Source organism: Eublepharis macularius, chromosome 4 (genome assembly GCF_028583425.1).
Source record: "Eublepharis macularius isolate TG4126 chromosome 4, MPM_Emac_v1.0, whole genome shotgun sequence".
Lineage (NCBI taxonomy): Eukaryota > Metazoa > Chordata > Lepidosauria > Squamata > Eublepharidae > Eublepharis > Eublepharis macularius.
Genome location: NC_072793.1, coordinates 178,278,979 through 178,300,261, shown reverse-complemented (window position 1 = coordinate 178,300,261; position 21,283 = coordinate 178,278,979). Strand labels below are relative to the sequence as shown.

Genomic DNA, 21,283 nt, shown 5'->3' with positions numbered 1-21,283 from the left:
GACAAAAATTAGATTTTTTGCCTAATGTTTATTTCTGGAACCACGTTAGGGGCATTGCCAAAAAACTTCTTCAGTTTTATGAGCCTAATTAGCTTATATACATCTAGTCTTGTATCAAAAGGATTATAGGTGGGTGTAGGAATGAACCCGAGCCCTTTATTTAATACAGTAGTGGATATGATCAAGGAACCGTTCACCGAGGATAGTCCCAGGAGACTATTGCAATTGGAAACCAGGTGGATCTTCAAACTTCGGAGTCTCGCCCCGGGTGGGCTCAACAATGAAATTGGCTATTCGTGTTTTTTGGGGTAGTACTTTGAGATTGTTGTTATTCCTTCCACTTCTCCTGGCTGAACACTAATAGCCCAACTTTGGGGTATGTATAGTTAGTTTACATAGATGTATAGAATGGCAGAGTATGTTTATCTGCCCTTGGGTACTGTAGGATTCATGTAAGTTTTACTATCTGATGGATGCATGATCTATGTAAGTTTTGCTGTCCTTTAGGATGTTATTTGATGGATGTAATTACGCTAATCAATCAATTTGTAACTATGTATTTAAGAGATCCCTTTTCATGTATGTTTCATGCCCACGTCATTATTCATGTCCATGATGTATTGAAATTGGGAAGAATATTATGAGTAGTCACATCGGTGTATCTATTCAAATGGTGACCAGTAAGTATGTGGTAAACACAGTGGAATATTGTTGTTGGATTGTAAATGTTTTAAAGATTGTTAAGAATTTTTTAAAAAAAATAATTTTTTTTTAAAGATTATATTCTTAAAAGATTATATTTTTGTTACAGTCCAGAATTAACTGTGCCCAGGAAGAAGTATGACCTATATGAAACGGGAATTGTATAAGATGCTCGCATAATCCTGTCGGCACATTTGGATTTTACTTCAATTTGGACTGGGGTCACCGCCCATCCAGTACTGTGACTCTCTGTTTAATCCCCATTGTGGGTTTTCATGCTATTCCCCTTTGGACATCGTTATTATTCTATGACCATTTGGACACAAGAAACAAAAGATCTTATTTTATTTACTATATTTATTGTATATTATCTTTGCACTTTGCACATTTGCACTTCTGCACCATAAAGGAAAATGAACTGTTATTAATTGCAGATTCCCGGAATTGTTGTTTGTTTGAGATCAGGTGTGGAGCAGGTGGCAATGTCCACCCCCTTCCTTCACTGGCCAGGATCAGTGACGGAGGAGGAGGGAATGCCTTCCTGTCCACCCTCCCTTTTCTAGAGCCCGTTGTATTTTTTCCCCACAATGGGCTTTGTTTCTAGTACATATATAAATATACACTTAACATCATAGACCACAAATAAATATTCATAAATAGCAATAAATAATCAATTCATCATTCCATAAATATCATAATAAATACAAATATTATCAGCAGTTGTTAAAGTCTCTATTGTACAAAGTAAAAGAAATCCAGGCTTTCCCTGATGTCCTGGTAGGTGCTTAGCACTCTCTCAGAAGGTTGTAAATCTTCTTGTCACCTATATAGGAAATTCAGAAGAAGAAGAAATCCTTTCTTTCTAAACTCACTCCCTACCTAAAACAACCACATGGAGCTGTTGCTGGACCTATGGTGGGGGTGGGGGTGGGAACATGCATATCAATACAGTCTCCTTCAATCACTGCCATGTGTTCCATGTTGTCCAAAGATTTTTATATCCTTTGACCAGGTTTATTTGATATCAAAGTAAAGGGTAATACAATGCTGGCCTTATCACCAAAAAGGAGAGTGTGGGACTGAAGGTATTTTGAAAGCAAGAGAGCTAATTGAGCCACATCAGAGGCCCGAAAGGAAGTACTGGCCATGTTTCAGCCTCACAAACATCGTTACCATTTTTTGATGTAAAGAAAAATAAAGGTATACAGCAGCATGATGAAAACTCGAAGCCTTGAGCAAGGAGGTTATCTTCCCTGTGATTATTAAAAGCACTATAATTAAACTCCCTTTTGTAGATGGACAGCGAGTGAAAATCAACAGGCAAAAGCAGCTCAAGAGCTTGGGCTTTGCTGCATTCAGTCTATAAAAGCAACCTGTACTTCAGAAATCTGGGAGATTAATTTGCAGCAGGCAGAATCTCTCATACATATCTTTCCTACTTCACCTTTAAAGACATGGAGGCAAAAACTTCTTTTTATCTGAGTTCATGGTTGTCTGTATCGGGCAGATGGGTTTTGTCTGCCATCTATGGATTGTCATTTTCAATTTCTCCATTTGCTACTTTAAATAATGATTACAGTTTTGCTGCTACTAAGTGTGAATAAAACTTCTGATTCTTTAATTTCCTACCATTTTTCCTTCCCATAAAAATTACAAGTGGGGATGTTGTGTATACATCAGTAAATGACCTTATATGTTATGCATATATTATATATTTTTATGGCAGAAACTGTACATATAAAAACTTCATGGGTTGCATATGAACATGTATATCCTATGTTTACAATACAAACATAAATATAAGTCAAAGTGCAAAAGTGGAGAAGCAAATCAGAGCAAAGAATAAAGATACAAAGTCCCTTTATTGGCTGGTCCCTTTCAGATAGACTAGAAGATATATGTGAGAAAATGAAGGTCTACAGCTGGAATGTTTTGCTGGCATTCAGATGTATGTCCCCACTGTTATTCCTCCTGCCATTGCTGCCTTATACTTTCAGCAACAGTTCAGAATCCACGAGCAGTTGGCAGCCAGGAGTTCCACAGCATTTACAGCGCTTTGGAGAGGAAATTATCATTGGAGGATTTGTATCCACTGCACTCCTTTATCTGTCTTTACTCAGCTTTACAGTACATCCAGAGATTTTCTTGGAAGGATGGTAAGAAGCTCTTTATTGTTTCAAAGGTCTGCATCAACTTTTTAAACCGTTACATGAGGTTTCACAGTAGAGAAGACTCAGAATGAGAAAGGCTGTTCCAAACATGCATGTTTAGCATTTACTAATTGTGTCATCAAATGCTGATTTCTAGGTGTGAACTGAAAATCATGCATCTAACACCACGATTAGAACTTCTGTATTGTCTCAGATAATTTTCCTTTAATTCAGATGTTTTCAATAACCTATAATAACATAAGGAACTATCCACCCATCAATTTGGTTGGCTGCCAGTTCAGATGTCCCTCCATATATCTGTGGTTGGCATAATTCTTCTGAAGATAGGTAGACTCCTCAAAATTGGCCACCAGCTTTTGGATGGTCATGAGTCTTGCACCGCCAAACATGAAAGGAACAGGAACGTCCTGGACTGTGCTCCACCCCCTCCACTTTTTTTTTAGAAGTCTCAAATTTGGCCACCCTCTTCATGATGATGGTAGGAATTGCAGTGGCAGAAAGGAAGACAAGATCAGATCTGCAACATCTCTCTGCCATTTGCAATGGAAGCAAAGGTTTAATCATGAATAGCCACAAAGGTATCAGCAGCACACACAGGGAGGGTTTAAAAAAAATCTAATTTGTGAAGAAAAGTGAGGAGAAGAATAAGAACTTCCATGACCTACTCAAACCTGTGTTGTATAATGGTTAGAATCTAGGACTGGGATCAAAGAGATCCAGATTTGAATCCCATTTCTGTCACAGAAGGTTGCTGCTTGACTTGGGCCCAGTCACATATTCTCAGCCAGCCTGCTTTACAGCATTGTTATAAGGATAAAATAGCAGGCAGGCGAATAATGTAATTCCCTTTGATTCTGGCATTGTAAGTCCCTTGATCATTCTAAAGCTGGTTGCCAGTCATGAACCCCCTGTCTTTATATTCTGATGTGTTCTGCCTAACACAAACAGTATACCTTAGCTCCAAGGGGAAACAGCAAGGGAGAGACGCTACTGCAATAACCTGGGCAAAGATGTTCCCATTTCCTACATTTTAGGCACTGCAACTGCCTCCATCCCCCTCTTAGATACACACCTTAGCGTGGTGAGGGCATTGGAGTGCATTAGTGAAGCTGAGAGCAACACCAATAACAGTGCAGTCTGGGTCAAGAATCTAAACACCTGAAAGAGTCACTCAAGGAGGAATGGTCAAAGCTGAGACACCAGACTAAGATGCATCCAGTCCCCTCAGGAATCAATGGTTACATCAGCAGAAGAGAATCGACTGTTCCAGGGGTGATGGGAGTGGAGGAATTCTTCAAGGTTAGCTACTGGGCTGCAGTAGTAGTGGAAGATGACACTGACAGAGTATCTTTCTGAGACAACAGCAGTGTCACTTCAGTTAACCCTGATTAGTACTGAGCAGAGGAAGGCAGTGGTAAACCACTTTACCTACGAGATCGTCTCACTCTTATGTCCCTCCATGGCAGCTTTGCTCATCTGAATAGGGTCTCTTGCAGGTGCCTGCACAGGGCAAAAAGCTGAACATGGGGTTTTTCTGTGGTGGCCCCTACCCTATGGAATGGTCTGCCTGAGGAGGTCAGGTGAGCCCCCACTCTCTTGGCCTTCCACAAATGATGCAAAACTGAAATATTCAAAAAGGCTTTTTGCTCAGACTGGAAGGAAGTATTATAAGGAGGGATCTCAAATGCTTTGCTAATAAGTTAGGGACCATAGACTTCACCAATATGTTGCCTTGCATATTATCTGTTGCTCAAATATGCACTCTTATGCTACCTGTACTTCATGTTTATCTAATGTCAGTCCTAGAATTGGTGATGTCTGCTTCAGCAATTCTTCAATTGTGTATTGGATCCTTACTAACGCTACATCTTTTTAAAAATCCTATGACAACAGAAATGTTCCTGATACTGACTGTACTAATTTCATGCTATGTAATCTGCCTTGAGTCTAAATGAGAAAGGTGGACTATAAATAACATTAATAAAATAAAATAATAGAATAAAATAATCTCTTTCCTTGAAAACTGTATGATGGGACAGTCAAAATGAAAGACGGTATAGTGCTGGTAGACAGGAATGGCACTCAACTGGCTACTGGGAAGAACTGAGGAAAAGCATAAATACAGCTATTCTTAACGAGGGGATTGGATTAAAGCTGAAAGGACATCAAGTTGCAGATGTGAATATATGCAAAAGGAATGTCTAATGCTCTGTGACAGACATAATATGAGCCGTCACATGTAACATGAAAAGTATGAAGCCAGGTAAGCTAGACATTGTAAAAGAAGACATGGAACATTTAAATGTTATGTTCCAGGGTGTGAGTGAACTAATGTGGACAGACTCAGGACATTTTCAGTCAGAAAACCAAAAAATGTTTTTCTGCAGAAATGACTAACTCAAAAGAAATGGTGTTGCTCTAATCGTGAGGTGAGATATAGCACATACAGTCAAGAGCTACAAAACAGTCTGATTAATATCAATCAGACTTCAGGGAAGGCCTGTCAACATAACCATCATTCAACTTCATGCCTTGACTACAGATGCTGAGGAGGAAGAAATGAAAAAAAATTATGCAAGTGTCCATGAAGAAATTGATCAGACACCTAAACAAGATGCTTTGGATAATCACAGATGATTGGAATGCAAAAGTAGGAGACAAAGCAGAATCAAACATAGTTGGAAACATTGGACTAGAATCACAAAATGAAGCAGGGGAGTGTCTCATAGAATTTTGTGAAGTCAACAACCTCTTGATTGCTAACCCATGCAATGATTATATACATGGAAATCACCAAATGACCAATACAGGAACCAAATAGATTACATAATTGGAAGCAGAAGCTGGAGAAGATCTATTCTTTCTGCTCAAACAAGACCAGAGCTGATTGTGATACCGATGATGAGTTGCCAATATCAAATATTAGAAGAAAGCTGAAGAGAAACACTAGAAGAACGTTAGTGCCAAAATACAATCTAAATATTTCTGAAGACCATGTAAAGAAAAGATTTGCAATGCTAAGTTTAATTCATTATGAACCAGAAACCAGAGATATTAGCAAGGAAGAATGTGCAAAGGCTGTTCCTGTAGCCAAAAGGAAAGGACAAGCCTCAATGGAAGAGTGAGGAAGCTCTTAAAATTGCTAAAGACAAGCTAGAAGCAAGAGCAAAAAGTGCCAGAAATAGAATTCTAAATGCAGCATTTCAAAGACTTCCACGCAGAGACAAAGAAATTTATGATAATAATAAGTGCAAAGAAATAGAAGAACAGAAGAGAAACAAAACAAGTGATCTCTTCCACAAGATCTGGGGAAACAAATGGAAATTCAAGCCACGGCTTTGGATACTGAAAGATAATAGAGAAATATGGTATCTGATTGGGACAAAATAAAGGAAAGATGGAAATAATACATTGAACAACTATACAGAAGAGATGGATGGAAGGCAGATACCTTCAAAGAAGAATCTTTTAATGAAAAACCAGAAATCTTAGAAAGTGAAGTAAAAGCTATACTCAAATCAATTGGGATAAACAGAGCACCTGGAGCAAATGGAATACCAATAGAGCTGTTTCAAGCTACAGAAACTGAGTCCATCCAAATCTTAACAAGAATCTGTCAACAAATACAGAAAACAAAACAATTGCCCCAGAACTGGAAAAGCTCAGTCCACGTTTCAATTTTTTAAAAAGGAGGTGCCAGAGAGTGCAGCAACTATTGAACTATTGCGTTAATTTGCAGGCGAGTACTAAATGGGGGGAGGAGAGCGGGGAGGGGGCATGGCGACAAGAAACACACAGACACAGTGCTGGAGGTAAAGAGCAAAGGCATGCATAGGGCACAGATCCGAGCATCAGCTGACCCGTCTGCCAAGCCGATGAACCACACGCCCCCTCAGACCCCTGCTGAGGGGGGGAACCATGGGATGACAGGCAGTGGGATGCCAGGTGGGTGTACATCCCTGTGTGGATCATCCCCTGTCACCTGGGAGTGAGACGGATTGACAGCCCCTGTCTGGGCATGCACCGGCCATTCCTCACTCCCCAGACCCCTTATGGGGATCCCCATAATAGGGAAACTGAGCCTGAGGGCCCTGTTTCCCCCCAAACGGATCGGTGCCCAATGCCCCAATCCGCAGCCTGCTCACTCCAAAGTTGTGACAAAAGGGGGGGGGCTGGGCGGGATGCCACCACAGGCCAAGTGCTGAGGGGCGGGGATCAGCCATCCGACCAGGGGCCCACGCCGGATGTGCCTGGGCAGAATCACCTGGCCCCTGGACACTCCCCGCCCCTCCTCAACATGACGGCCCCCATGCCGCTTCCCCACTCTCCTCCCCCCGCATCGCCCGCAACTCAGTGGGTCATGAAAAGCTATGAATAGTAATAAAAGAAAGGAGGGTGACACACAACGTCTGATTGTTTTGATGCAGAACCTGCAGTCTGGAGAAGAAGCTACAGAAAATGGAGAAACTGAAGGGTTTCCCATTAGCAAAAATGTCAGACAAGGATGCAGATCATAAAGAAATCTGGTTTGGAATTACAAGAAGGTGGAGTGAAAACTGGTGGAAGGACTATTAACAGTTTGAAATATGTACATGACACCATGTTACTGCCAGAAACAATTACTGATGAAGGTGAAGGAAGATCCATCGACATTCCTATCATTAATCAGTCCTCAAATGCAGGCCACTGAGGGCCAAGCTACACATGACGAATGACACTTGAATGGCAAGTGTATTTCTCCCTGTTCACCTGCCCTCCACTCAATCCACTTGCCGTTCAAGTGTCATTCGTCATGTGTAGCTTGGCCCTGAGACTCAGAAAGAGATGTTATTTAGATTAAGGTAGTATCTCAACTACTAAAAGGCGATTTTTCTGTAGACAGAGTGTTCATTCAATGTCTGAAGAAGGGAGCACTGACTCTTGAAAGCTTACAATCTGAAAACCTTGTTGATTTCTAAGGTTCCACTGTAGTCAAATCTTGCAGTTTTACTGCACACCAATATGGCTACCCACCTAAAATTACATTCAATGACTGAATTGCTGAGGTGGAGAGAGTAGCACCAGTTATGTTTCTTCTTCTGGAAGGGGGGGGGGAGCATGGCAGCTCTAGCAACATTTGAACAATATGCTATTGCCATAGCGAATATTTTAAGAAAGATGCCACGATTGTTTATGATAGTTCAAAAGTGGAATCAGCTGCCTAGGGAGGTGGTAAGCTCCCCTTCACTGGCAGTTTTCAAGAAGAGGCTGGATGAATACTTGTCAGAGATGCTTTAGGCTGATCCTGCACTGGGCAGGGGGTTGGACTAGATGGTCTGTATGGCCCCTTCCAACTCTATGACTCTATGACTCTATGATTCTATGATACACAAAACTAAACAAAACTCTCATTGCAGGTTAATTCCTAAACAATATCAGCATATCCTAGCTTTTGTTTTTGCAATTAATGAAATCAAGAAAAACGCCAAACTCTTACCCAACACCACATTGGGATCAGACATCAGTGAAAATGGTTTTAATTCATTGCGAAGCTCAGAAAACATTCTGAATCTACTCTTCAGAGAACAGCTGAGTCATGTCAATTTTGAGTGTGACAGGAAGAAGAAACTAATGGCCGTTATCGGTGGCTTCACCTCCCAAAACTCCATCCAGATGGCCAATATTTTAAGTGCGTACAAGATCCCACAGGTATGTGTGCTTGTAGATAGGCAGAAATACTGACATAGCAACAGAATTCCTCTCCAGTAAGCAGTGTCTCTAAGGAAAGAAGTTTCTGCTTTGATAACAATCCTGTGGTCAATTAATGACTGCTTGAATGACAGGCTAATATCTTTTCTTAGATCCATGTTATCCACTGCCATGTTTTGTCCTAGCCCAGAAGGAACCATTGGGGGCTCTTCATTATTTTTATCGACGATTTGGATGAAGGGGTGAATGGGCTACTTATTAAATTTTGCTGATGATACCAAATTGGGAGGAGTGGCAAACACCCAAGAAGACAGAGTTAAAATTCAACAGACCTGAATCCTCTGGAGAAGTGGGCAGTTGTGAACAAGATGCAATTCAACATAGATAAGTTCACAGTATTTAATCCAGGGCACAAAAATGTGAAGCACAAATACTAGATGGGGGATACACTTCTGGGTAGTAGTGTATGTGAATGAGATCTTGGGGTAAGAGTGGACTGTAAACTAAATGTCAGCAGTTAGTGTGATGCAGCGGCAAGAAAGGCAAACTCAGTCTTGGATTATATCAAAAGGGCCATTGCATCAAAATCGCAGGAAGTCATAGTCCCTCTCTATACTGCCTTGGTCAGGCCACACCTGGAGTACTGTGTGCAGTTCTGGAAGCCCCAAATCATAAATGATGTAGACAAAATTGAGAGGGTGCAGAAGAGCGCAATGAGAATGATTAGGGGTCTGGAGACTGAGCCCTACAAGGAAAGGCTGAGGGCCTTGGGAATGTTTAGTTTGGAGAAGAGGAGATTCAGGGGGGACATGATTGTTCTCTTTAAATATTTGAAAGGCTGTCATTTGTAGGAGGGCAAGGAAATGTTCCGTTTGGCAGCAGAGGATAGAACCCAAAGCAATGGGCTTAAACTACATGCACAAAGGTACCGGCTGGATATTAGGAAAAACTTTTTCACGGTCAGAGTATTTCAAAGGTGGAATCAGCTGCGTAGGGAGGTGGTGAGCTCCCCTGCACTGGCAGTTTTCAAGAAGAGGCTGGATGAATTTTTGTCAGGGATGCTTTAGGCTGATCCTGCACTGGGCAGGGGGTTGGACTAGAAGGTCTGTATGGCCCCGTCCAACTTTGTGATTCTGTGATTCATTGTCCTGTCTTGATGGCATAATTAGAACTTCTAGATGAAAAGGAGCATTACAAAGTATAACAAAGTATATACTAATAGGCATTTATGTTAGTATGAATTTGGAGGAAAAAGCATTCTTTCAAAAGTAAATGAAGATGTTTGTCATAAATTCATAATCTTTCACCTTAGGTCAGTTATGGTTCCTTTGACCCTGCAATGAATGAAAAAACTCAGTTCCATTTTCTCTTCCGGATGGTTCCAAATGAAACACCCGAATGTGTTGGGATTGTTCATCTCCTGAAGCATTTTGGATGGAATTGGATTGGTCTCCTCATATCAGATGATGACAGTGGAGAAAAGTTCCTTCAAAACTTGATACCAAGGTTGTTCCAGAGTAATATTTGCATTGCTTTTAAAGAAATTATTCCAGCAGAGAAAAGTTACATGGGAAATATATATCTTGGTAAAAACTTAGGAAGGATAGCTGAAAAAATTTGGTTTAGCAAACTGAATATCATTCTTGTCTACGGAAATGAGCAGTCTATGGAAAATTTACGAATGATTTTAGAAGATTATGAAATTAGTTATAGACGGCCAATAGAGCGGGTTTGGATTACAACTTCTCAATTGGATGCCACATCTATTTTCCCTTGGGTTAAATTCACACCAAAATCCCTCAATGGAAGTTTGTCCTTTGCAGTACACACGAATAAAGTGCCAGGATTTCAGGACTTCATTAAGACCCTAAAGCCATACCAATCTAAGATTTATCTCATTCAGCAGTTTTGGATGTATGTATTTCGCTGTTCACTACCACTGTATAACACTGATGGGTCCCGAAACAAAAACTGTACTGGAGAGGAGAAGCTCGAGAGCGTTCCTGGAACTATGTTTGAAATGGGAATGTCTGGTCACAGCTATGGCATCTACAATGCTGTCTATGCTGTGGCACATGCACTCCATGCCATGTATTTCTCAAGAACTCAGCAGAGAGTGATGGGGAAAGAAGGTCTTACCTATGCTTATCCATGGCAGGTTAGTCACAGTTCTTTTTTTCACAGTTCATCCATTATGAGAGCTGCTGTAGCATAATGGTTAGGCGGTTGCAGTGTAAATCAACCCTGCTGGTTCGACTCCCACTACTGCCATGAGCTCTGCAAGGGGTCTTCGGTAAGCCATTCCTCTGACACCAATTCCCCAGGTAGATTGTGGGGATAATGATAATACTGACTTTGTTCACCATTCCAAAGGGGGCACTATCTTTCTGGAAAAGCGGTGTGTAAGTGCCATTGTTATTATATTATATATTATGAACTACTTTGTATGCAACGACTCAGATGTGATTTTATAGATTCAGACTCTGAATTTCTGGAAAGATTCAGAATCTGTAAAAAAACTGTTCCGTGTGCAAAAGGTGGATGCAATGATGTGTGTGTGAGAGAAAAATGCATACCTGTTGCTCACACATGAGGGATATCTTGAATTTGCTTTTATATAGAGCGTATATATCCAAGATGGTGCCAGTCTTTCATGAGCAGCATGAGAGAGCAACACAAATGCACTTATTCACAAGATGAATACTTGAGTTTTAATTCAGCTGGGATTTCATGTCCAAGGGGTCAAATTGGGGATCTTGATTCTTCAAGATGTCAGCCCTATGAATTGGCTCCCACTAGAAATTCAGTACATGCTTAACTATAATGGTATTCTCTCTTTTTTCCTCAAAAAGAACTTCATTTTTAAGGTTAGCATTTTGAACAAATAAAAAAAAATCAGGCTAATTCACATTTGAGTATATTAATAAAATTGCAAATCAATATTGCAGAACAAGTGGTTCCATTTCAATAAATTCCAGAAAGGTATATTAATTTATTTCCTATTATATTTTTTTTACAAATGTAAACTTCTTCTCCTAAAACCTAGCTTTGTTCATTTTTGAGAAATGTTCGCTTTAACAATTGTGCTGGAGATGAAATCTTTTTTGATGAAAATGGGGACCTGGCAGCTGACTATGATATTGTGAATGTGGTTACATTCCCAAATCGAACTTTCCAAAAAATCAAAGTTGGTTGGATGAAATCAATGGCAACTACAGATGAAGAGTTTACTATTAATAGCAGTTTGCTGATATGGAATCACAAATTTCAGCAGGTATGGATGACATTTTTTAAACTTCTTAATATTTTATTAGAATAGAGGAGAAGCATTTTGTTACCTCTCAGAGCCAAGCTACAAGTGACGCCTGACACAGGTTGGACACTTGTCAGCTTCCCTCAAGTTTTGATGGGAAATGTAGGCATCCTAGTTTTACAGCTTGGCTCTCCGTTACAGCTGCAAGGCCAGAATGCCTCCATTTCCCATCAAAACTTGAGGGAAGCTGACAAGTGTCCAACCTGTGTACAGCGTCACTTGTAGCTTGGCTCTTAGGGCCTTGGACATCCAAGTCATAGATATGATCTCAAAACCTTTACCAATTCCTTCCCTTTGGTACCATAAAATATGAAACACTGTTGTCATTCATTATCATAGGCTGTTGTGGTCCATGGCATTTTTTTTACATGGCTTAGTGGAAAGAGAGAAAATGTAAACGTCTAACACATTGGCTGTTGTGGGTTTTCCGGGCTGTATTGCCGTGGTCTTGGCATTGTAGTTCCTGACGTTTCACCAGCAGCTGTGGCTGGCATCTTCAGAGGTGTAGCACCAAAAGACAGAGATCTCTCAGCCCGGAAAACCCACAACAGCCATCGTTCTCCGGCCGTGAAAGCCTTCGACAATACGTCTAACACATTTATGGCCTTTTATCATGGTACCGACAATCTGCCCACAAAAGCCCAAGTGTTCCCATCGATGAACTTTGACAAAAAACCTCTGACTGATCTGCCATGGCAGAGCATTGAATGCCAAAAAAGTAATGTGAAATGGACACTGAATGGTTCTATTTCTACTGGAAGATTTGCCTTTGTAAAATTCTATAGTACATCCATAATATATCCTCTTTATACAAGAATCTAGAAACCATGCTATTCTGATGGGAGTTTTTTGTCCTGAGCTCTGTAGGCCACCAAGAAGAGATGTAAATGAATTGGGAGGGAGTATAGATGGGAATGAACTGAAATATGAGCCAAAGTTCGTCACGAACCGAGGCAGTTTGTGGTTCGCGAATTGGCAGTTTGACAGAATCCATTTCTTTCTTTCTTTCTTTCTTTCTTTCTTTCTTTCTTTCTTTCTTTCTTTCTTTCTTTCTTTCTTTCTTTCTTTCTTTCTTTCTTTCTTTTGAAGGAGGGATGCTTCTTCTTCTTCTTCTTCTTCTTCTTCTTCTTCTTCTTCTTCTTCTTCTTCTTCTTCTTCGTGTAAAGCAAAAAAGAAGGAGAAAGACTTAAGCTCACTCTCCCCATGTCCAATGGTCTTGATCCAAATTAGATGCATGTGTGCCTAGGATATCTATTCCAACAATGGTTCTGAGCCAGCACACATCTGATCTACAAGATGCAGGATGGACCTTGCTACCACGAAAAGAAAGGTGAACAGAGGCAGGTGACAGCACGCTGAACGCGGGCTTTGTAGGCCCAATGACATCACTTCTGGTTCAAACCAGAAGTTATGGCATCTCAGGGGGCAAAAATGCTAAGTCAGAGCCGCTGTCTGATAAACTGTGAAAAACTTAAGCTAGTTCATTTGGTTTGTTTGGTTCATTTTGTGCACCCCCTTGGGTTCCAAACAGGATGTTTAAATGCTTTAAGAATCTTTAGGGAGCACACCAAAGCTCAAAGCAGCACTTTTCTTGCCATTTGCAAATGGAAAGAAGACAATTGTTTTCAAACATCAGCAGCTTCTCAGCTGATGGGAGAGGGATCCCCCTCCTAAGCAGCAACCATTTTCTTGCATGGTAAGAAACACCCACCACTTTTTTCAGGGTTCCTCCTCCCTCTTCCTTCAGGTGAAAAAAGCTGCCAGGGTTTGAAAGCAGTTTTTTTCAGCTGAGGGGAGAGGGAGGAGGGCCCCCTCCTGTCCGCTGAAAAAAACTCAACTCAAAAGTAGAGAGCCAAAGCTCAAGGAGGCACACAACAAGGTTACAATCAAACAACTGTTACCATTGACCAGTTTTATGTCTCAGTGTAATAACTAGAAAATTCCAGTTCAATAACAAAGTCCCATACACCAAGCTATCATATATTTTTTCTATTCCTTTGGTATCCAAGGTGCCTGTAGTGGAGCACTCACAAATCTTTCAATTGATAGTTAATGAAAGCCACTTGTTCTTCTGCAGGGGAAGAGCAGAGATGGCATTTCCACCCTGATGGCTATGATCTTTGCAGTCTCCGTCCCCTTAGGCTTGTTTCAAGAACAGTCTTCTTCCAGCCAATAATTAGGTCTTTCCAATAAACAGCATTCCAACTTCCATCTCCAGCATAGTCAATATCAAGACCCCATTGTGCCCCTATGTGAAAATTCTCTAGCAATGAAAAACTATCACAGTAAGGAACAGGTTACGCAACAACTTTCTCCCCGATGTGCTAGTTCTGTTTCTTGCAGGTAATATATGTCTTTACATATGGGAAAGATTGCAAACTAATATTTCCTCAGAATTCTGAGGTAGGAATGAAGCCATTTCTAGCTCATTATGTGAAGAATGGAAATTTGTTTGGGCTTTTAATAATTTGAATACATACTGCCATGATAAAGAGAGATATAAATGCCAGAGAGTGGTGATTTATGCATGGTCATTTTTCAGAATCTGTTCTGCGCCCCATGTTCTCCTGACTTCTGGACCTGCAAGAGAGTCATGGGAAGAGGAAATGTGCTTCTTCCATGTTTCCCCCTGCACCTATTCTGTGATTTTTTTAAAACCACTGCCACCCCCTGCTAGAGCACATTCTATCCATGCAGAATCAAAAACTCTGCTTCTCTTACTCTGCTTCTCTTACATGGAAGGGGGGGGAGACCTGCATCCTAGCATGAGAGAAAGCTATCTGCTCCACTCTGCCCTGTTCCTGGAGAAGAAGACTCACCCTGCAGCTGCTCAGCAGGGAGTCTTAGTTTGCCACCCCACCCGGTGGAAAGGAGGCAGGCTCCCTTCCTTCCCGGGCATCCGGGGCATTGGCCAGGGGGCGGAGCCAAGGGCCATTTTTCGGCGGCTCCGTCTTCCCCTGGCCACAGTTTGGAAATAGCTCGGCCCACCCACCTCTCCCTGTTTTAGTGCAGGACTAGCTGGCTGCTGTTCCAGAGCTGGGTAGGAGTTTTTTACCTTTTTTCCAGATTGGCTGTGGGAAAGGAAGGTTTTTTCGCCTACCTTGCACTAATGGCAGTGTTTGAGGCATTTGAGGTGGTGCCGTCGGGGTTTTGGTGTCATTGGCAGGAGATTTTGGGAATAGGGTGCGGGCTGGTGAGCACCCTGTGGCACTTCCCCGTGAGTGGGGACAGGGCTGCCATTAAGGGTGGTATGCATGGATGCGGCTACCGTGTGCTGGCAGAAACCTGCGTGGATCCTCAATACAAGGCCTTCCCTCATGCCTTGCGGCTGAGGCATAACAGGTGCTTCAATGGGGATCCATGGACTGGCAGCCCGGGTTGCAGCTATTCAAAGGATGGCCTACACCCGGGGGCATGGGCTCTCCCAGACAGGTCAAGGCGGAGGTCCGGAGTTTACCCCAGGGCTTGACCTGTACCGCTTAGTTGGCCCTTGCCTTGTTTATGTTATGGTCATTTAATAAACGGCCCTTTAATTCCAAGCCTGTGTCTGTCTCTTCCTTCCGGCTGGGGTGGCAAAAACTCGAATGCGCTTTAAACAATGTTCCTCTTTAAGTAAAATTGCTTCCCATTAGGGAAAACCCAAGCAGAGTCAAATTTTTCAAGAGCTCTCTTGCAAAAATCCACTCCGCTTGGGTTTTCTTTGATGGCAAGCAATTTTACTTTCTCCCGTCCTGGGATGCAGGACTGCCCTCCCCCCCCATATTTACAACCCAACTTGATGCTGCAGCCATGTTTACAACCCAATTTGTGGCTTGATGCCGAGAGGGCAAGCCATTTTACTTAAAGAAGAACATTGTTTAAAGCTCGCTCAAGGTTTCCTCCAGGGGTAGGATGGAGCATAGGGCTTTCTCCCATACTGGGATGCAGGTCTCATCCCCTTCCACATTTACAAGCCACCTTAATGCTGCAGCCATATGCTTCTATGGGCCAAGCTACACATGACGAATGACACTTGAACGGCAAGTGGATTGAGTGGAGGGCAAGTGAACAGGGAGAAATACACTTGCCGTTCAAGTGTCATTCGTCATGTGTAGCTTGGCCCTATGTGTAGGCAAATTATGGGCAAAAGGCAGAGGGAGGTGAGGAGACCAGTTCCAGACAGCCAGCACAGTGTCAGTGTGTTATCGCTGGCAGCCTACAAGGGTGTGTGTGTGTGTGCGCGCACGCCAAGCCTACAACCACCTCTGCTGCCAATCCTGAAGTCTCTGCTGTTCAAAAGTCCCCTGACAATCCTTGCCAAAGCAATTGCGGGGGGGGGGGGGGGAACCATCAAATTAACAAATGTTAGCACTTAGAAGGGAAGGGGAATGACGGACAGCAGATGTAGTAATGTTGCAATGTATTGTCGAAGGCTTTCACGGCCGGAGAATGCTGGTTGTTGTGGGTTTTCCGGGCTGTATTGCCGTGGTCTTGGCATTGTAGTTCCTCAGTGTCGCCTGTGACACTGAGAGATCTCTGTCTTTTGGTGCTACACCTCTGAAGATGCCAGCCACAGCTGCTGGCGAAACGTCAGGAACGACAACGCCAAGACCACGGCAATACAGCCCGGAAAACCCACAACAACCAACTAATGTTGCAATGTTACTATGTATGCACGGATTTTTTAAAAAAACGATGTGTGTTGTGATCCTCCCCTAAATCCCGAAACTGCACCAATGCTTTCTTTTTCGAAACAAGACATCAAATCGAAGCTACCTTTGGTAGTGCCGAATGCAGGAGAGCCATTCGGAGCAAATGCTTGGAATGGCCGGGTTAAAGTGACCACAATTATAGATATTCGGTGAGGAAAGGAGTAATGCACAGGAAGGGTGCAAGCCTGGCCCCTCTGTTTACTCAGCTCCTTTTCTTTCTCTTATCAGTTGTTTGATCTTTGTATGCATGTACCTATTTATCCAAGTGGTGAGAATGTGATTTCTGATGCATTCCAGGGCAAAGAGTTTGGAACCAAGAACCATAGCTGTAAGGGAAAAGCAGCACATATCCATTACCAATCCCTCCCTTCTCTTTAGAGCGTCCCACGCAGCACGTGTGTTGAGAGCTGCCCCACCGGACACAGCAGGATTGTTCAAGAGGGGAAGCAAGTTTGTTGCTACGATTGTGCTCAATGCCCAGAAGGGAAAGTTGCAGTCCAGATGGGTAAGTCCAAGGATATCAGCTTACAAGAGAGAAAAGCTAAAAATGATTCCATTTTTGTGCTACTCCAGTTACTAGGACTTTCCTGTACAATGAATATACCAATGGATCTGCCAACCTTCTGGAAAATGGATAGTGAGAGTCTCATAGCCTGGTTCCATCTAATGTAGATTTTCACCTTTTCCCTCCATTTTCTACTATATAATGTCCAGTAAGGACAGCATTACTTAACAAAGTTCATCCCATGGGAACTCTTGAACATTTGAGGGCAGGTTGTGGGTTCCATGATAAAATGCCTGCCATGACCAGCATGGCTGCCGTGGGAACTGCTACAACTCATAAAATGCTAGGAGTTATCAAATCAAGTGTCCTGCTGTGATGGAGGTGGCTTTCTGAATGATTACTTCCAGAAGCCCCAAGGGTTGTGTCTCCTGGGTTCTTCTGAAGCACCAGATGTCCCACTATGGTGGAGAAAAGTCAAGTTTCGTTTAATGACTGCAGTTCCCATCGCTATGCAGAAGTCATTTGCCAATTGTCAGCCTCTTGGCTTTAGTTTGGGGTGAATTAGGCGTGCTGTAAAAAAAGCAGGGATTGGATTTTCTAAGGATTGTGTGGGCCAGAATGCTCCCAACCCCTTTTTTCTGGCTCCACGATTCCTATTACCGTCTTGAAGCAATTGTATTTATTTATTTTATTTATTTATGTCATTTATAGCCTGCCTTTCTCACTGAGACTCAAGGCAGATTACGCAGTGTAAGATTAGTACAATCAGTATCAAGAACTTTTCCATATAGTGTCAAGGACAATTTCATAAACAATGCCATAGGGTAAATAAATACAAGTTAACAAAGACATAACCTTAGCAAGAATCTGATTCAGAATTGCAGAAAAGCTGAAACAGAATGTAAGCAATTCGAGGGCTAACAGAGGAGCACATATTTGAGAGTATGAAAGGCAACATGGTGATCTATGGGTTTTGAGACTTCTATCTTTATTTTTAGTTAGTTCTGCCTACTACAAGCTGTCAGAATATGGAATCCCTCTTATCTAGAGTTCGTCTCCCCCTTCTGCAAGAAGCACAAGTTTCTTGATTTCAAAAGGTTTATTGAAAGACTAGGCTCTGATACAAGTGTCCATATTCCAAGGCCTGAAAAGGACTTGGCTGAACAAAGGCTTTGTTGAGAATGAGATACAAAACGAAACCTGCAATACATCAAACCCTTCATTCCCAGCCTCCCCCCATAGTTCTGTATGATGAGAACGTGGACGTGGGAAGGCCCGGGCTGCCAAGGTCTTTGGCTGAAGAGACAGATAAGAGGTATTCTCTCCCATGGAAAATGCAGTCAAAACAACATCTGGAGCTGGAGGGAGAAAAGCTTAACAACTACAAATTAAACATGACGTAACTCTGGTTAAGAAACTGAACATTATATGAGATCCTGACACAGGCAATCTGAACTGTTGCAAGAGTAACAGGGAACTTCTACACATAACCTGGACCAGGGCCTCTCCAATCCCTTCCCTCAAGGGAATGGCAGGGCGGCTGTCCAGGGAGAAATCGAGGGGAAAGGAATGCAGAGAATTTCTCTTAACCAGCTTTCAAAGCAGCATCATTCATTGTCGAAGGCTTTCACGGCCGGAGAATGATGGTTGTTGTGGGTTTTCCGGGCTGTATTGCCGTGGTCTTGGCATTGTAGTTCCTGACGTTTCGCCAGCAGCTGTGGCTGGCATCTTCAGAGGTGTAGCACCAAAAGACAGAGATAAGAACATAAGAACATAAGCAAAGCCATGTTGGATCAGGCCAGTGGCCCATCCAGTCCAACATTCTGTCACACACAGTGGCTAGAAATCCAGTGCCATCTAAAGGACTGTCAGTGAGGCCAGGACACCAGAAGCCCTCCCACTGCCTTCCTTCCAGCACCAAGACAACAGAGCACCACCTCCCCACAAAGAGAATAACATCTATCTCCTGTGGCTAATAGCCACTGATGGACCTCTGCTCGATATATCTGAGATCTCTCAGTGTCACAGTGTGGAAAAGATGTAGGTCATTTGTATCTACTCAGGAGGGGTGGGGTTGAGCTGAGTCATCCTGTAAGAGTTTCCCAGGGTGTGGAATGCTAATGGCGGGAGGCTTCACTGTATCCTGAGGAGGTTCTTTTGCAGATGGATTGGTACTTGATGTGCTAATCTTCTCTGCAGGGCTATTGTCGGGGATAGAATGTTTTGTTAGCCTGGTGTTTTTCAGAACTGGAAACAATGCTCTGTTCATTCTTAAGGTTTCTTCTTTCCTGTTGAAGTTTTGCTTATGCTTGTGAATTTCAATGGCTTCCCTGTGCAGTCTGACAAAGTAGTTGGAAGTGTTGTCCAGTATTTTGGTGTCCTGGAATAAGATACTGTGCCCTGTTTGAGTTAGGCTATGTTCAGCCACTGCTGATTTTTCAGGTTGTCCAAGTCTGCAGTGTCTTTCATGTTCTTTTATTCTTGTCTGGATGCTACGCTTTGTGGTCCCAATGTAAACTTGTCCACAGCTGCAGGGTATACGGTATACTCCTGCAGAGGTGAGGGGGTCTCTACTGTCTTTTGCTGATCGTAGCATCTGTTGTATTTTTCGGGTGGGTCTGAATACTGCTTGAAGGTTATGCTCAACCCCACCCCTCCTGAGTAGATACAAATGACCTACATCTTTTCCACACTATGACACTGAGAGATCTCTGTCTTTTGGTGCTACACCTCTGAAGATGCCAGCCACAGCTGCTGGCGAAACGTCAGGAACCACAATGCCAAGACCACGGCAATACAGCCCGGAAAACCCACAACAACCACAGCATCATTCAATTAGGAATGGTTAAAATGGACAACAGTTCTATATTCATAAATAATTATAACAATTATGAATTTCAGATGCAGACCAATGTGAGAAATGCCCAGAAGATGAATATCCAAACCAGAAAATGGATCAGTGTGTTCCGAAATCCATAACCTACTTATCTTATGAGGACCTCATGGGAGCAGGTTTGGCTTCTATCGCTGCTTTATGTTTTGTGGCCACAGTTATAGTGATGGGGATCTTTGGTGCACACTGGAACACCCCCATTGTCAAAGCCAACAATCGAAGCATCACCTGTGTCCTGCTCTCCTCTCTGCTGATCAGTTTTCTGTGCTCCTTCCTATTCATTGGCCAGCCTGGGACAGTGACCTGCCTCATCCGGCAAAAACTGTTTGGCATCATCTTCACCATTGCCGTGTCATGTATATTGGCCAAAACAGTCACTGTGGTTGTTGCCTTCCTGGCCACCAAGCCAGGGAACAAGATGAGGAAGTGGGTGGGGAAGAGACTGGCCATGTCAGTCATCATGCCCTGTTGTTTAATTCAAACTGTCATCTGTATGCTGTGGTTGGCAACTTCGCCTCCCTTCCCAGAGTTTGACATGCACTCCCAAGTGGGTCATATCATCATACAATGCAATGAAGGCTCAGACATCATGTTCTACCTTCTACTGGGCTACATGGGCCTTCTGGCCACCATCAGTTTCATGGTGGCCTTCCTAGCCCGGACCTTGCCTGATTCTTTCAATGAAGCCAAGCTGATCACCTTCAGCATGCTGGTCTTCTGCAGTGTTTGGCTCTCCTTTGTCCCCACCTATCTGAGCACCAAGGGGAAAGACATGGTGGCCGTGGAGATCTTTTCGATCTTGGCCTCTAGTGGAGGCTTATTGGCTTGTATCTTCTTCCCCAAATGCTACATTCTGATATTCAGGTCTCACCTGAACACCAGAGAGCAGCTAGGAAGGAAAAAAATGAGTGGCAATTAACTCTTCGATTTGTTTAGTCAATTCCATCTCTATCTCCATATTAATGATTGAGAGAAATGTATATAGATACAGAATCATTGGATGGCATGGAGCCCTATCACTGCAGACTAAACACTTACAGCAAGAGAACTCTTATCCATCTTCAATAATGAATGTACCTTGTAGTGTCATAATCCCCCCTCCCCCCTGCAATTTTAGCTGGCATGTTTTGGGGGATACTTGAAGATATTATGAGTATAGGGCTTTTGCCCTAGCATGTCAAAATAAATAGCAATGAGGAGGAATTTTATTCACACTTCTGCCCTTGCTTTTGCAGAGTAATGACAGTATAGTATTGGCCCTATGGAAGGTAAATGTAGGAAAGTCCAGGAGGCAGGAGGACTGGTAAATCAGCCTTCTCT

The 21,283-nt window shown here is 42.7% G+C and overlaps 1 protein-coding gene across 1 annotated transcript; it reads left to right on the top strand.

Annotated features, from left to right (window-relative positions):
- The first annotated feature begins 8,483 nt into the window (after window positions 1-8,483).
- Window positions 8,484-20,882, top strand: LOC129327947 (vomeronasal type-2 receptor 26-like). Its single transcript, XM_054976695.1, has 3 exons — window positions 8,484-8,561; window positions 16,944-17,070; window positions 19,972-20,882. Exons 1-3 carry the CDS (start codon window positions 8,484-8,486, stop codon window positions 20,880-20,882), a joined length of 1,116 nt encoding a protein of 371 aa, XP_054832670.1.
- The last annotated feature ends 401 nt before the right edge of the window (window positions 20,883-21,283 follow it).